Source organism: Daphnia pulex, chromosome 8 (genome assembly GCF_021134715.1).
Source record: "Daphnia pulex isolate KAP4 chromosome 8, ASM2113471v1".
Taxonomy (NCBI): domain Eukaryota; kingdom Metazoa; phylum Arthropoda; class Branchiopoda; order Diplostraca; family Daphniidae; genus Daphnia; species Daphnia pulex.
The window spans coordinates 3,566,185-3,583,675 of NC_060024.1; the positions used below are offsets into that span (position 1 = coordinate 3,566,185).

The 17,491-nt window shown below is 41.6% G+C and overlaps 1 protein-coding gene across 1 annotated transcript; it reads left to right on the top strand.

Moving 5' to 3' along the window:
- The first annotated feature begins 2,632 nt into the window (after positions 1–2,632).
- LOC124200524 lies at positions 2,633–4,867 on the top strand. The gene is made up of 4 exons (XM_046596794.1): positions 2,633–2,727; positions 2,801–2,946; positions 3,331–3,440; positions 3,509–4,867. Exons 1-4 carry the CDS (start codon positions 2,633–2,635, stop codon positions 3,770–3,772), a joined length of 615 nt encoding a protein of 204 aa, XP_046452750.1. The 3' UTR covers positions 3,773–4,867.
- The last annotated feature ends 12,624 nt before the right edge of the window (positions 4,868–17,491 follow it).

The following is a 17,491-nucleotide window of genomic DNA, read 5'->3' on the forward strand; positions in this document are numbered from 1 at the left end:
GGTTGACACGAATCGTTGAACGGTGAATGACAGCAATCCCACCACCTCGTCGACCAACTCTTGGCACATGGATACCAACGTATCCTTCAGGAATGGTATTGGCCAAAATCTCATCTCCATGCTCAGGTGTAAGCCAGGTCTCAGTAATGGCAAGGACATCAAGATCAAAAGTGAGAAGATGGTGGTGGATAACGTCGGGTTTTGAGGCAACTGATCTCGCATTAAGTAGACCAATGGGCAGGAACTTCTTTGATGCTCTCAATCTCTTCACACAAACACCACTCCTGCAGCCACGATAATTACTTGGTGTCAAACTGGAGCCCTTGTCAAGCCTCAGACGTAAAATAGCCATGGTGCCATCTTGCACCACTCCTCTGACGAGCCATCCAAATCTGTTCAGCGTTGCCGTCGGTTCGTAGTCTCCTCCCACTCTTGGCTCTAAGGCGGCAACTAGAAGAGAAAGATCCTTTCCAATTAAGATGTCGACTCTTCCGCCGGTTGCTGTAACTGGAAGGTCTGCTTCCAACGCTGTTTCAGAGACGGCCAATCGGTAACCGCGGTGTCGCAGTGTCGCTGGCCACCGATGGTAGAGCGGAACATGGAATGAAGATGGATTCGCCGTTGGTGTCTCGCATGTCGAAGGTGATTCGCTGGGAAGGATAACGATTAATCACATTGCCGTCTCCAATAATTGTTAAGAAGTGACGAGTTCCACGTAGATTGAGGTAATTTGCAAAACCTTGCCGCATGAAAGTTGAATCGCTGCCTTCGTCTACAAATACGTTGGCCAGTGACCAGTTTCCATCCGCTTTTCGAACTTGAAGCCGCATCCTCCCCATCGCCACACGTCCGGGTTTTCTTGACTTGATGTGCAGAATGGACGGCCTGGCGGTGACGGAAGTGTCAACGCTGCTCTGTCTGGCTTCATGCAGCAATTGGATGATGGAAATGGGTGCAATACGGTTGGCTGCAGGGTTTTCTCTGAGAACAGAAACGGACGGAGTGTTTGGCCTTTAAACAACCAAAACATAAGCGGTGTCGTGCGCAAAACGCGACGCGGTTGCCGACGGAAAGATTTTTAAAATCTCCACAGGTTTCGAGTTTGTGCTCGCCTTCACACTTGAAGCAGAAATTACGAGTGGCTGGCTTCGACGGTGGAAAGGAACCGGAATCTTGTTTCGAAGAGACCTTAATCGTTCGGGCTGCAAACCCTACGGGTTTGGGTGTTGATTGAAATTGGTCGGCGGCTATGCTGTAAGCATTCTGGTAGGCTGCGGCACGATCACAAAGCCAGACTCCAAATGCGTCCAGGCTCCAAGTCTCCAATCCTCCTTTTCGGCCGTCTTTCCAGGCCAGTCGGTCGTGAAGTTGTAGTCGGAGGCAAAATACTCTCTATGAGATCAGCTGTGGCCGTCTCCCCAATGCGAGAGAGGTCGAATAAATGCGTCCCCATTTTCTCGGCATACCGCTTGAAGACCGCTAGATCATTCTTCAACTCGTGCTTTTCGATGGCTTGGAGGTGCGCTGCCCGCATCACGTCACGCCGTCCGCATGACTTCTTCAGCCCTACCAAGGCTTCAATGTAGGCTCCTTCTCCTCCTCCAAGTCCGTGAACGACATCCAGGCAATCTCCTCTTAAATGACGTTTAAGTAGGGCTAGCTTTTCACCAGGGGCTTTGGCTGTGTCGTGAACTAAGGCTCTGAACAGGTCCATCCAGGCGAACCAATCCAACGCTATACCGCTGTATGGCTCAAGATCCGCTTTGATAGAGGACCTATAATTGTGGGGATTGGTCGGCTTCAGCTTTTCGGCTGCATAACCGTCGCTCCAGGCGTCGGGAGCTACGTTCTCTTGACGCTTTCGAAGCTTCCAGTTAGTGGCTAGCAGTGACGCATGACTATATTGACGGACTGAAGTGAGATGGTCGTCTGCATCACCATCGCCCAGCTGTAGATTGCGCAGCTCCTCGGCCCGAGAATGAGCTTATTCTGCTTGGCTTCGAGCGTCATCTGCTCGTTGTCGGGCTGCTTTAAGTTCCTCCTCTCGTTTGGCACGGCGGCGACCACCAACTCCTCCGAGCTAGATAACTGACGGGGCTTCATCTTTCCTGGAGTCGAGATGTTGGTCGACCTTGACCATCAGCTCAAGCCTCTCAGACGCATCTAAGATGTATTTCGTCCTGTTTTTCATTTTCTTCCGTATCTTCTGCGATCAACAATTCTTTATGGATGGACGTTTTCAAAAATATACAAAAAATACAAAAAATCAAGCTAAAATCTTTTTCTTGGTGCAAAAAGATTCAGAATTTTTCACTCTATACGAATGTACAGAATGATTTACAATGAAATCAACTCAGAGAACCCTTCCCTATACCTCAAATTTTTTCACTTCAACATTTGTCGAAATTTGTAATGCCTCTGGTGGCGACAGTGCAAGTTTGTTGTAAAGTACAAATTTTTAAGTGGAAAACTTTGAGGAATACGCCTACCTGCTAGTAGGCGCGACCTAGTTTGTCTTTACACACTCACCAAAACGTGACTTTACTTGACTTTATTCTATCGACTAACGACTACGACTGCGCTTACGACTGCGACTTGTCCGCAACCATCTTGCGACAGCTCGTTACGGTGAATGCAGCGATACTCTCTTCTGCTCCAACTACTACGAGACGAGGGAGGCTATTCTCGTGCGGCTGGGGAAGCTGTTGGAGCATACATTACTTCTGAGTGAGAGGAACGATTGATAGATGGCGCTGGTTGACTATCCCTAATAGTCGGCCTCTCTTTTATTTTCATCAAGTTTCTGTTTAGTCTTATTCTCTCTCTGCCTACTCTCTTCTTCTTTTCCGACCACGCTAAGAGAAAGGTTCTCTCTTGACTGCGCTCTGATTTTTCATTTTGATATTTTGTTTTTCATCGAAAGTGTTACTTATCCACGTTTACCTGGTAATTATCCTGTGTGTAACAAATTCTTTTTTCTGTGTATGGGACGAAATCTCATGCTAGAAGTACAGAACATTATCGTTGAGTGCACACGAAGCTTATCACATTTCCCTTATTCATGTCGTCACTAATCAGTAAGATGTGCAGAACGTCATCGTTGAGTGCACACGTGTATTATCATTTTATCTTTTGTGTTATCAATCACTGGTATGTGCAGAACCTTATCGTTCCTGGTACCACACGTGTTTTTCCCATCCACACAAGAATCTCAAATTATCCTGTTTACACAGAAGCTCCATTCAAAATGGAATGTTTTATCCTGTTCTCAAAAGAAATACAGAAGCCTCTGTCAAACTGATTCTGTCCATTTTGTTAAAACTCTTACAGGTTATGGGCCCAGCCTTTCGCCTTATATTGAACAAAAAATAGCGAATTCCAGTTTCAGAGAAGTAAGCCACGTGGCCAAATTTAATGGAGATGAACTTTTTCCTGCTGAAGTATTTACCTTTGTACAACACAAATTACCAGCAGATGTTAATTTATTTTTCCCTCCTTATTGTGATAGTACGCTAATCCTGAAGGAGAGATTGTAAAACGAACAACAAATGGAGGATTGGATCAGGCGCGATATTCTGCCCCGAAACTACCTCGTTGCAACAATCGAAACGCAGCAACAATGATCGCTAGTAAACTGCAATTATGCACACGAGATGTGGGTCCGCCTGTCCGCACAGCATCTCCAAAATGCGGGCAAGAACCAGCACATCCTGCAAACAGCGATTTTTCTAGTATCAGATACAACCTGATCATGACATTATGTCCCACATAACTGAAATCGAAACGATGGCCATTCAACTCCATAATGTTGGTGCACCTGTTACTCCTCTCCAGATCATGACAAAACTCATTTGTACTTTACCTTCGAGTATATCGCAGCTTCACCACAGCCTGGGACAGTGTACCAGCCAACGAGAAAAATGCTTTGCTCACATCTCGGTTAGTGAAAGAAGAAACCATGGCAAAACGCTTCAACGTTGGGCAGCAAAACTCACTTGATGCCGTTTTTTTTTTGCTACACATCCTTCTCCAGCTTCCCCGGAATTCCGCTAATCCACACGTGGACGAGGAGGTTGCGAAACCAATCAAGGTGGATCATCAAGACATCATCCATATCCAAAATGCGGTTATCGCGACAAGCCTTATCACAAGCAAGAAGTGTGTCGTAGGCGACTTCAAGATGAAGCAGCATCCAGCTCAATCAGTCAAGGACGTTGTTCTGTCTGTAAATTTTGTTGAATCCTGCGTCAGTATTTTTGATATAGATGTGGCCATGTTCATTGGAAAACACATCGGCCGAACGTTCTATCGACTAGCAATCACAACCAACCATCAAGAAGATGTGGCCTTCCTGTCATCATCGACATCATCACAGGACATAACTTCCTTGCTTGGCTATACCGACGCGGACTACGCTGGAAATTTTCAGACTCGTCAATCCACATCCGGTTTTATTTTTCTTGTGAACGAAGGCACTATATCCTGGAGCAGCCGCCGTAAATCGTGCGTCGCCCTTTCCACCGCAAAAGCGAAATTTATTGCTGCCTGTAAGGCAACAAAAGAAAGCATCTGGATTCGTCGTCTCCATCTCGAACTTTTTACCAAATGAAACAATCTAATACCGATCAAATGCGACAATCAGTCGGCAATCAAGCTAATTAAAAATCCTAGTATTCACCAAACCCCGTTTTTCAAATCTCCACAATCTGATTGGTATTGTAATCACATTTTCTCAATTATCTTCCTTTCTATCCAGGAATCCAAGCAGAAAGAACAACCGTAATTGCAATTTTTTTTTCTCCTCGATTCAGTCGACTCAAACCGTTCTTCTATCTTGTTTGAGAGGGAGAACAATTGGTATTGCAAACTACAATGCAAAACAAATTATCACAAACAATCATCCATTATTTATTTTTCTCTTATTTTTTTTCTCACTCTTCCTAAGGTATGAGAGGGAGTGTTGGAGCACATTACTTCTGAGTGAGAGGAACGATTGATAGATGGTGCTGGTTGACAATCTCTAATAGTCGGCCTATCTTTTCTATTCATCAATTTGCTGTTTAGTCTCATTCTCTCTCTGCCTACTCTCTTCTTCTTTTCCGACCACGCTGTAATGACGTCACTCGGCGGAATAAGCTAGACGTCGGTGATTGAATTAACTGAATGTATTGAGTCGTGTAAAGTAATGGAGGGGCCTGAGTAGCGGGTGTGCACTAGGCCTCAGTCGTGTATCTACTGTGTGTCGATTAGACAAAGGGTAAACCCAAGCGGAGGATGGGAGCCTATCAAGTAGACGACGGGCAATACAATGTTGCAATATCGCGTAAGTCATCACACGTCCCCTTTTTTGAGTTAAAGTGGGAACTTTCACTTTTGATTAAATTGATTACATTAAGAGAAGAGATAACATTGATGAAAGAGACGATTATACATTAAAGAAAAATGAAATTATTCTATTTGGTGTATCGCGTTGGACGTTTAGTCTGGCGTGTTGATCGTCTCGGCGTATCGTTTGGCGATCTCTTGGCTTTTCCGCGCTTCCGGCGGGTGGTTCCAGCTGTTCCATTTGATCCGGGTTGATTTTCTTCCGGTGGAGTTGGGGCCGGCTGGATTGATGGCCCCGCAGGCGGATTGCCTGGCATGACCGGCACTCTTTTTCGTAGCATTCGTCGATTTTGGCGAAAAAGACGACCGGCTGGTGTCTTAACGATGTAATCCCTATTTGGGCCGATCTCTACGACGATTGCTGTTGTTGCCCAGCATTTGGAGACGGGGTGTTGAACAATCACATGGTCTCCAATTTTGAAGGGCTGCAATGGGTGAGCTGTCCGGTTTTAGTGCTCGATTTGCACCTCTTTTGCTCTTCTCGCCCTTTTTTCTAAGATGTCAGCTTTCAGCTGCCATTCAGGTGCAAAAGATCGGCGGTGTGCCGGTAGAGCGTCGCGCACTGGTCGGTTAAATACCATTTGGGCTGGCGATGCTGCACCTGAGCGAGGAGCGTTCCTAAAAAGTAAAATAGATTTTGCGAATTTGTTTGTGTCGAAGGAGCCATTTCTCCATGAGCCAGTGATGAGTTTCTTCATGCTCTTGATGGTCGCTTCGGCAAATCCATTTGACTGGGGGTAGTGGGGCGCTGAATTTCCGATTGATACGCCCCAGTCTTTTGCAAAATTCTTGAATTCGACGGCATTGAATTGGGGCCCGTTATCACTCCAGAATTTGACAGGGGCTCCTGGACCACGGATAAAAAATTCACGCACTGCATCGACGACGCGACGGGCTGTCGTGTTTTTATTCGGGAAAGGGATGACGTCTGGCCAACCGCTGTACTGGTCGGCGATGATGAGAAAATCACGTCCGTTCACTGTTGCAATGTCCGAATGGAGCTGTTCGAACGGACGGGTCGCTGCTTCGTGTGGTTTTAACGGCTCACGCGGAAGCGACGGAAGTTTTTCGGTGCACGACGGGCATGTTTTGGCGGCGTTGGCGATGTCGTTGTCCATTCCTGGCCAATACACGGACATTCTTGCGCGCTGCCTTAGCTTCGTGGCACCTTGATGCATGTTGATTAAGTCTTGGAGTAGGGGTTGACGGCATTTGGCTGGAATTACGACCCTGGCTCCTGCCACGATCATTCCATCTGTCTCGTCTATTGCGAGCTGGGACCAAATATTCCAAAATGGACGGAGAGTTAGAGATAAATTGCATTTGTCGTTTGGGAAACCGTTGATGATAGTCTCCCGCAACTCGATCATCTGCTTGTCTTTTTGGGCTGCCATTTTGATGCGTTCAAGCACGGGGTCCAGTACTGCTGCATCGGACCCACTGATGGCGTTGATAAGGGCCAGCTTTGCAGAAAATGACGCTGCTACTTCTGCTAATTCGTCTTCTTTGGATGCGCTGTCTACCGGCGCTCTGGATAGTGCATCGGCTTCGACGTTTTCTTTTCCCGGCACCCATCGGGCTTTAAACTGATAACGTTGCATCTTGAGTCGGAGACGGAGGATTCGCGGGTTGTCAAGTTTGTCGAGGCTGTGGTCGTTTAGGATCGGCACTAGCGGCTTGTGATCCGTGATGAGCTCGAACGTTGGCAGACCCTCGATGAATTGACGACACTTCTGCATCGCCCATGCTGCTCCTAAGCACTCCAACTCGATCATCGCATAGCGCGATTTAGTTTCTGATAAATACCTGGAGCCTGCTTGGACCAGTCGCCAGCTCCCCTCGGCGTCTTTTTGCTTCAAGATGAAACCAAGGTCGAAAAGTCGAGATGCGTCGACGTGTAGAGCTGTCGGTTGATTCTGGTCGTAAAAGGCTAGGTCGTGCATTTCAGACAGGGCTTTTCTGGCTTTTAGGAACGCGTCTTCATGCGTTGTCGTCCACTCCCACAGCATTCCTTTTTTCAGAAGGGTTGACAGCGGCTTCAGCGACTCGGCGACTTTGGTAGAAAAGTTGCCAACCTGTTGACACAAACCATGAAATGCTCTTACGTCTGTGATGTTTTTCGGCTGCGGGAACTCGCGGATTGCTTTAGTTAAATCCGGATTCGGCTGGAAACCTTCGGAGCTCACGATGTAGCCTCCGAATCTCGCTGTTGGCTGGGCAAATACCATTTTGCCAACGTTGATCGCGATGTTGTGGTCGGCCGCTCGTTGAAAAAGACGGCGCACCAGCTCGATGTGCTCCTCGTAGGTTGCAGAAAAAACCATCACGTCTTCGACGATCCGGCGGCAATTTGGGATGTCGTCAAAGACTTCGGAGACGCGACGGCTGTAGTCGTCTCCTGCGTGCGTGATGCCGAACGGAAGGCGCCGATATTGATACCGGCCATACGGAGTTGAAAACGTTGTCAAGGCTGCCGATTCTTCGTCCAGTTGCACTTGGTGATAACCTTTCAGGGCGTCGATTATTGTGAAAAATTTCATACCTGGTGGAATCGTTCGCACTGCTTGGAAAGGTGTGGCCGTGTCGAATCTCGGCCGGATGATGTTGTGGTTTAAGATCGTGAAATCCACACAAACTCTGATGCCGCCATCTTTCTTCGTGGCCAGCACCATCGGATGGACCCAAGCTGTTGGTTCCGTTACTTTCCGGATTATCTCCTGCTTCTCGAGGAGGTCCAGCTCCTGTTTTAATCTTGGCATGAGAGGGACTGAGACGGGACGAGATCCGCGGATGGCGGCTGGAATCGCGCCTTCCTTGAGCTCGAAATGACATGCCGGGCCCGCCATGGGTCGACAGATTCCGTCAAAGATGTGGGGATGGACGGCCGTTAACTGGTTTAGGTCCTCCTTCTTCCTCTCTTCCGTCGGGTTGATTCCGACTGTAGCCATGAGACGTGGAAAAAACTTGGAGCCAGGATCGTTTCGTGGCTCCTCCTTTTTGATCACGTTGATGCTCTCGTGAGGGTAACCAGCTGACAACATTCCGAGTGCTTTTTTAGTCATCTTCGATAGCACCGGTTGTTTAAGATCCTGTAATACGTGAAAGATTGTTTTGATTGATTTACTCTTTTTACCCGTTGGCCAACGGATTGTTGCTTCGAACGTTCCGATGCTGATGATGGGGCTTCCGGTAGCTGTAATGGCGTTGGTGCCCCTGGGCAAAAGCTTGGTGTCTCGAATTTCGTTGTGGTACATATCGGCCGGGATGTCGTCGATTTGTGCTCCTGTGTCTGGCAAAATTTGAATGATAAGTTCTTTCTTACTGCCATTGGGTTGAATTCCTGCTTTGACGAAATCGGACTTTTCTATGCCTGCAACACGAGCTGGAGAATTAGGGTCGAGCGTGATGCATCCGGTTTGAGGCGGTTTTGTGCTCTTCTTTGAGCTGCACACTCTTGCAAAATGACCAATCTTCGTGCATTTTCCGCATTCTTTTCCGTTTGCTGGGCATAGTTGACGTGAGTGGCGGGTTTCACTGCCACAGTTAAAGCATCCTCCTGATTTGATGTCATCTTTCGGCTGCTTACCGGACGGTCTGTCCTTCGCCGACTGATTGGATTTCGTGCTGGACGGTGTTTGAGATTTACCTTTCTTGTATGACGATTTGGGCAGTGCTTGAATTGCTGCCGCATCGCCCGTTTTCAGATTTGTTGCTTGTTGAGAAGCAGCCTCTGCTACACGTAGAATGTCGATGGCTTGGTCGAGCGTAAGGGTTGCACCTTTCTCGAGGAGTTTCCGTCGGATTTCGTCGTCTTAAACTCCATAGACTACTTGACCAAGGATGCGGGTGGGTTGACAATTTGCGCAGCAGTCGGTGGCGAATTCGCACTTGCGAGCTAGATCGCGGAGATCGCAAAGCCAATTGTCGGCAGCCTCGTTCGCTCGTTGTTTGCTTAAAGCGAATTGTTGGCGCCAGACGTGTCGATTTCGTCCTGCATTACAGCGTTCGCGCAACTTCTGGATCACGACCTCGTGATCCCCCATCTGAGCATCAGTTAGCCCCATAGACATAACGGATTGAAGTGTTTCCTTTGAGAGACAAGAAAGTAAAATGTTAGTTTTGTAGGCTGGGCGCTCACCGTCTTCAAGTACAGAGTCGATGGTTGAAAGCGCGAGAAAAATCTTCCATTGTTGGTGCCAAAGCTCGAATGAATCTTTGTATTCATCGAGATCAAATCTTGGAGGTGATCCATACGGCTTGAAAGCTTTCGGTGGCATGGCTGGCACGTGTGCAACTTCTTCTTCTTCTTCTTCTGAATCCACGATGAATAGTCGGGATAAACCAAAAATATCTGCTGGTGATTTGCTGTCTTCAGTTTTCACCATGAAAATTAAATTCGTCGATCGTAGACGGCGTTTGAATTGCTGAGATCACGAGTAAAAAGAATGACAGCGAGCAGAAAAAATTTTTGTGAAAAAATGGCAGACTAGTCACGTGGGGTCGTATTCTTGCTTCGACCCCTACAAAATGGTACACTAGTTTAATAATTAACAATACTTAACACGGTGGTGTAGAATAAGTTATCAACTGCGCCATGTAATGACGTCACTCGGCGGAATAAGCTAGACGTCGGTGATTGAATTAACTGAATGTATTGAGTCGTGTACAGTAATGGAGGGGCCTGAGTAGTGGGTGTGCACTAGGCCTCAGTCGTGTATCTACTGTGTGTCGATTAGACAAAGGGTAAACCCAAGGGGAGGATGGGAGGCTGTCAAGTAGCCGACGGGCAATACAATGTTGCAATATCGCAAGTCATCACACACGCTAAGAGAAAGGTTCTCTCTTGACTACGATCTGATTTTTCATTTCGATATTTTGTTTTTCATCGAAAGTGTTACTTATCCACGTTTACCTGGTAATTATCCTGTGTGTAACAATTCTTTATTCTTTGTATGTGAGAAATCTTATGCTTGAAGTGCAGAACGTTATCGTTGAGTGCACACGAAGCTTATCACATTTCCCTTATTCATGTCGTCACTAATCAGTAAGATGTTCAGAACGTTATCGTTGTCGTCCACACAAGAACCTCAAATTATCCTGTTTACACAGAAGCTCCATTCAAAATGGAATGTTTTTTCCTGTTCTCAAAAGAAATGCAGAAGCCTCTGTCAAACTGATTCTGTCTATTTTGTTCAACTCTTACAGAAGCCTCGTCTGGCTCCGATTCGGAACAGATTAGAAAATGAAATTGAAGTATTTTGCAGTGATTACACTGAACTAAGTCATTGAACTAATCAATAAATCATCACGTAAAAATCCATGAAATATTTTCTTTTAACAAATTACTGATTTTCTACTGATATTTAAATTTTCAGTAATTTTTAGTAAACATTTGAATTTCTTATGATTTTATTGCCATACTTCGTTGACACGTATAAGTCAATAATCAGCATCTATTTATCACTTATGAAATCATTCCAAAGATTAATAAACGATTGTTCAATGAGTCCCTTTTTATTTTATAATGATTTGTATAAGGATTTCTATTGATTTTTATAAATACTTCTCAGTTCATATCGCTGACCTTATCTCAGAATTCAGTGATATTTCAGGGATTTAAGTACAGTAAAAAATTATCACTAAAAAATAATTCCAGTGATTAAGCAGTGATTTTAGTGTTTCCATTGATTTTATAATGATTTTTATTCGATGACTTTTATTGATTATTTGAATATTTCTCAGTTCATCACTCAGTTTTGCTAACTAGAATTTTAATGATATTTCAATGACTAAAGCACAACCTTAGTTACCATTCAGAAAATTCGTTTAATCATTCCAGTGATTAAGCAGTTATCTTAGAGTCACCATTTACAATAATTTTTTTATCTAATGATTTCTATTCATTATTTGAAAACTTCTCAGTTTAAATCACTATGTTTTCCCAACAAAAATTTTTATGATATTTCAGTGACTAGCACAGTTGAGAATTATCGCAAAGGAATTATTAATCAATGATATAAGAGTTCACATTGATTTTACAGTGATTTCTAGAATCATTGGATTTTAACTTATTATCAGTGTAAAGCCTTAGTTATCCCGATCGATATTTTCCTGATATTTATTTTACTTTATTGCAGATTATAACTAAATAGTGAATGAAATACCATTAGGGATACCGACCCATATTGGACACTGTACCACGTTAGACAGGGTGGGTAAAAATAGTAAAAATGATTTTAAAAATCCTTTTTTTCTACAGTTTATATTTGTAGTGTAATCATTAACTGTAATAAGTTTCATGAAAATCGCATGGTTATTTTCTAAAGAAAAAACCCGTAAAAAATACACACATTTTATCCCCACTAACGGTGAAATTTTGCCCAAGTTTGACGGGTGAATTAAAATCTGCTCACATAAAAACATAGGCTAGTCATTTGCCTACATTATTCATCAAAGTTTTTATTTTTAAGTATAATGGTTTAGACGATTTTTACATTTTAGTGGAGGACGGTCTTTCGGGGTCATTTTGATCAGGGAAATTGTCCAATCTTAACGAGAGACTTCAGCGCCACCTACCTTTTTTTCCTATCTCGCCCCATCTAAAAGTTGCAATTCTTTTTCTTTAGGAAATCTTTTTTCATTTTTAAAGATATCATTTCCAAAATTTCTGGGGGGTTTAACCCAGTGTTCTGTATTTGACGAATAAAATACAAAAAAAATACTTTAATACGCCCACTAAAGAAGGCAAAAATACAAATAAAATACTGCTTTATTTGTATTTTTTTATATTTTATTCGTCAAATACAGAACACTGGTTTAACCACATTAAGATCTACATTTCCCTATTTTTCATAATTTTTCTTCCTCCTATCCCTATTTAATATCCTGTCTAACATGGTACAGGCGTCTGTCCAATATTACCCCGGTCAGGTAAAAAAACACGAAAAAATTCAAATCTCAATAACTTCTATGCTTTTAGAGATACTTAATTGAAAAAAACTCATGGTTGTGTGGAAACTATTTCCGCGTGTTTTTGAAAAAAAAAATCCTCTTTCGCGTAAGGGAATGGTAGAAATGGGAGGAAAACCAGAACTTTCCAATTATCAACAAACTACCACCACTGAAAGGCCTTTGAATTGCTTTTCACGTTCTTCTTATGAGAACCATTTCTTATGAAGAACCATTGACTTATATTATTTGGTTGCGTTGAAATCATTATATTGGGATTATTTTCGTGTTACCATATGTAGGATCCATACTGCGTTGTCAACATGCTTAATGAAAATTTTAATGTGCAACCATATGCCAATGGTTATCGCATTCTCCTATAGAACGAATTTTACCGTGTTAAATCCCAGATCCAGTCTTATATATAAGAAACAATGAAATAATTCTGACTATTATCTCAGTTAGGATCTTCTTCATGTGATGATGGTAAGACGGGTGGTAGTCTTGGTTTAACGCGAAAGCGACTAATAGGCGAAAAGCGCAATCATCGAAAATATGAAAGAAGATACCATAATTTTGACACCTACTTTAAATAATAATATCCTTAACGAGAATATAATGATATATCAGTGATGTGAATTGATTAATCTTTTACATTGATATCAATGGATAAAAATCATTATAGAATAAATGGGAACTCAAAAATATTGGTAATCATTGAAATTCTTCTTCTTCTTCCAAAATGGGATGGCATTTAAAAGTTACATAAATGATTATAAATTAATTGGCTTCCTATTGATAATATTCGGTTTCCGAAATGAATGAAGTCCCCACACCATTCATAAACCGTATCGTCAGCATGTTTAAACCTCTGATGAGCGCAACAACGTATGTATTCCTCTGCAGCAGGTAGTAATAAATCCCATATTACTACTCGAGTTCCCCTATGATAATAATGTAAAAGTGAAATTTATTTTGAAGCTAAGATAAAACATCTTTGTAAAATCACGGCTTCAACAAAATTAAAATCATCATCTTAGCACATCAACAAGAGAACAATTATCTATTTATGTTCCCATAGTGATACGAGAAAAGTAGGACTACGACGTATACGTATGCGTATAGTAGGCTTAACTGCAAAAGCTTCTAAAGAAGTGTTGGCTGTATTATGATTTGTTTTTGGACTTTGTATCAATAGAAAAATGAGGCAGGCGTCCAAAACTGTTTTAATCAAAAATGAAAAAAAGTATTAGGGAGAAAAAAAGCTGCTACCCTTGGTATACACAACGAAGCAGTATGCCAGAGCTTTAGAAAAATGGCATAGCCGCTGCCATTGTAACTATCTTATATAGGAAAATGTCTCTGTAGTTGAAGCGTATATTGAAACATGATATGAAAAACGGAGCTAAAATATCGATATAGTTTTCGACCCTGGATTTCTTGTTTTTGCAGAATTCTAATATTTCCTGCAGTTGGGGAGTTATTTCATTTTAAAGTTTGAGTTTCTTCAAATTTCGTAGATTTTTTTTTTTGGGGGGGGGGGGGGGTCCAATCCAAAAGTAAATCTTTTTTCGGATTTGATGGCCGAGTTATTAGCAATCTAGTAGGGTGCTTATTTGGCTAATTTCCCACCCAGCCTAATCGTCATTTTTTATCACTCTCCCTCGCACTCCTGGCAGATGACAGCCGAAGTATACGATTTCTTTGCACTTCGGGCTTCGAAATACTGGCCGCTAGACTACATGAGAGTGCCTATAGCATGTCTCTTACCCTAAAATGAAGGCCAAGAACGCGTAGCTTCTGCTGTCATCCGCCCGGAGCGCGAGGGATTCTTTGGCACTACGTGTTTAATCGTAACTCAAATAAATTTTGGACGACTGGAGATAGAATTTCTTTCTTTCCCGAGCAGGAGAGAAGAGGGTCTACAAATCATACACACTTGACATTTTCGTAGGATTTAACCCTACGTCTTTACACCCTCGTTTACCAATTAAGCACACCCACTTCCCACCCTTAGCGCAATGTTAAAACAGGTTTTTCCATATTATTCTATAAAGTAGCCTATAAAATCATATGACAAAACAAACACGTTTTCAACCTTGTTTTCTTTTAAAAAGTAGGGAAATTGATATCAAACGTGTATTTTAGTTTATGACATATCACTTGTTTAAAACCGAAAGCGCTTTGAAAATGAGAGGGGGGGTCGAGTCGCGGAGCAAATTGCTCAGGTAAACGAAGTAGAATGGCCCAGTTATTCTCATGAGATAAAAGAACACCTGGCGATGGCGTCGTGAACTATATTTTCCGAAACTTTTTTCCTCCTATCTCTAACCCAGCAACACAAAAGAGGCTATTCACCTCGCGGTTTCGCGAGTCAATTAATTCGATTTCCGCCATTTTGTGCCGTTGTTTTGCGTTTTCTGTATCGGCTGAAAGTGTGTTTTCCCAATACAAAGTGGATTTTGTGAATCAGTGTGTTATTTTTTTTATTTTTTTGTGTCAGTTAATTGCTACGTATCTGGGTTAGTTTGTGTAGCAATTTTTGTCTCCAGATAACATTCCTTGTATTTAAAAAAATATATTTTCCCCTGTTGTTTACTTTTTCGCGACCGAATCCACAATGAAGTGGCCCGAGGGAAGAAAGGAGAGAAGAGGAAAATATGGATATTGTTTCCTATAATTACAAGTTTTGCACCTTAATATTCTGCATCTTTATCAAGATGTTGAAATCGTCCAAACGGTTATGTAATGAGAATAATTAAGAATTTTTGCGCCCCAAAACCGTATGACTCTGTCTCTTAGATTTAATCTAGTATAGACTTGGGTTTATAACTTAAAATTTCATAAAAATATAATAAAGAAAGGAAGTTATTTTTTTTCATCTGCAATTGTTTTCTTTTTTAAATCTATTGCAGAATTAATTGAAACAATAATTTAATTAATAGCGCCTTTTTTATGCAAGTTGGCATTACAAGGTCCCTGTTATGGTTTTTGCTGTTTCGATTTAGGTTTAATTGTGTTTTTAGTTTAAGTTTTAAAATATTCAGACATTTATCTTGAAAACTAAACGCATTTTAATCCCGCTGGTTATTAGATGTTTCAAACTTTAAGAAACGTTCGATGGAAAACAAAAATTAGTTCAGTTTAAAAAAAAAATTCTATACCTTAATGTTCATGTGCTTCAGATTAGTGAAAATCTGTATTCTTACACTCAAGTAGAGGTCCAAAAGCCTTGTAAGGTAACTTAATTTGTTTTTCACTATATTCATCTGGTACCCAAAAGTAATTTTGTTTGCTCTAGGAATTTAACTCAGAAACTATGACTAGGCTACGTCAAAAGTGATTGAGCAAAACCAGTGCATTATTTAGATTGTCACCAGCCCATCACTGTCAAGTTTAACTTCCCTCATCGTAGAAGTGTAAATAAGGAAACTGGAAAGTATTCGTTCTGTGGATTCTTGAAAATATATCCAGACCATCTGACAGCTAATCTACGTTTCTTTGTTTTGATTTCAAGATATGATTTAAATTCTTTTTCATGAACTTTTTTTCTGTTTCAATGTTCATTAAAAATACTTTTCTTTCTGTTTTATCACAGCTATAAAGAATTGAAATCATAGAATTTTTTTATTTATTTTTGTGTTAATTTTCTTATTTATGTCAAATGTTATGTTTCCACTAGTCATGTTGGTCGATAAGATTAGCATTGGCCAACAAATCCTCACATATTGAGCAACATGCCCCACTCCCTCTGTGGATTATTGAAAAGATATCCAGACCGTACCAGACCTCTGACAACCTAACCTATGTTTTTTCTTCATGATATGATTTCAATTCTTTTGATGCTTTTTTACTTCTGTTGTAGAGTTCATTATGACGGGTTTTCTCTCTGCTTTATCAGAGCTATACCAAGATTTAAAGCCATATGATTTTTCTTATTATGATTTAATGTTAAATGTAATATTTTCATTAGTTATGTTGGGCCATAAGAATTACATGGGCCAACATACCCTCACAAAGGGAGCAACATGCCCCAACAGTGGGGCATCTTGTCTTTAAAATTTGTAAGCTTTCAAATTTAATTTAAGGTTTAATACAAGGTTTTTATTTAATATTAAAAGGCTTCTTCACAATAGTCATAAGAGAGCTTACAACAGGCCTTAAGTAAGTTTTTAGTGTTTGAAGCAGATTTTGGTGCGAGTGCATCTCACTTAGCAGTTTAGTTCAAATACTTAAAACAGCATCAAAAACACGTTTTAAGCCTTCTTCACTCCGGTCTTAGTCCTTAATGGTTTTAACAAATGTCCATTAATCACTAAGTAAATTTTGTTTTAAGAATTTAGTTAAGCCGTATCGCTTAAAACACTCGATTCACACCGAATTTCTACAGCTCTCTAATGCGACAACCAGAGGGGGTGGGGCAATTGGTGCCCATTGGTGCCCATTGGTGCAATTGGTCCGCCATTACACACTAAGGATATTTAGTGCGTAAGTTGTCTCCGGTTACAACTTACGCCTTATGCATTAAGTTACTTTTAAGCCCTCTAAAACGTGTTTTTGAGGCTGTTTGAAGACTTTTGGATTAAACTGCTAAGTGAGATGCACTCACACTAAAATTTGCTTAAAACACTAAAAACTTACTTAAGGCTTGTTTTAAGCATGCGAAAACTTACGCCTTATGCAGCCTTAAGTAAGCAATGCAGCAAATTATACCTGCAATTTCAATTGCCCCGCCCCCTCTGGTTGTCGCATTTAGTGAGCTGAAGAAATTCGGTGTGAATCGAGTGTTTCAAGCGATAAGGCTTAACTAAATTATGAAACAAAATTTACTTAGTTAATAATGGACATTTGTTAAAACAATTAAGGACTATGACCGGTGTGAAAAAGGCTTTAGAAAGCTTATTTTTTATTTTTTATTTAAAGACCATCGGGGGTTTTTAATATTGGGAAATAAGGAAACTGTGACCGAAAAAAAAAATCACGCCAACTATGCCAAGTCTCCCCTAATTGATGTTAAGAGGTATGTAGTTAGTAACAAATCAGTAAAAAAATAAAGAAACGGCCAAATAAGATACCTCAATCTGTACAATAGGCTAACATTATCACCCACCAATACATAGTAAAAAGGCGGTTCTTTTGAGCTACACGTAAAGAAACT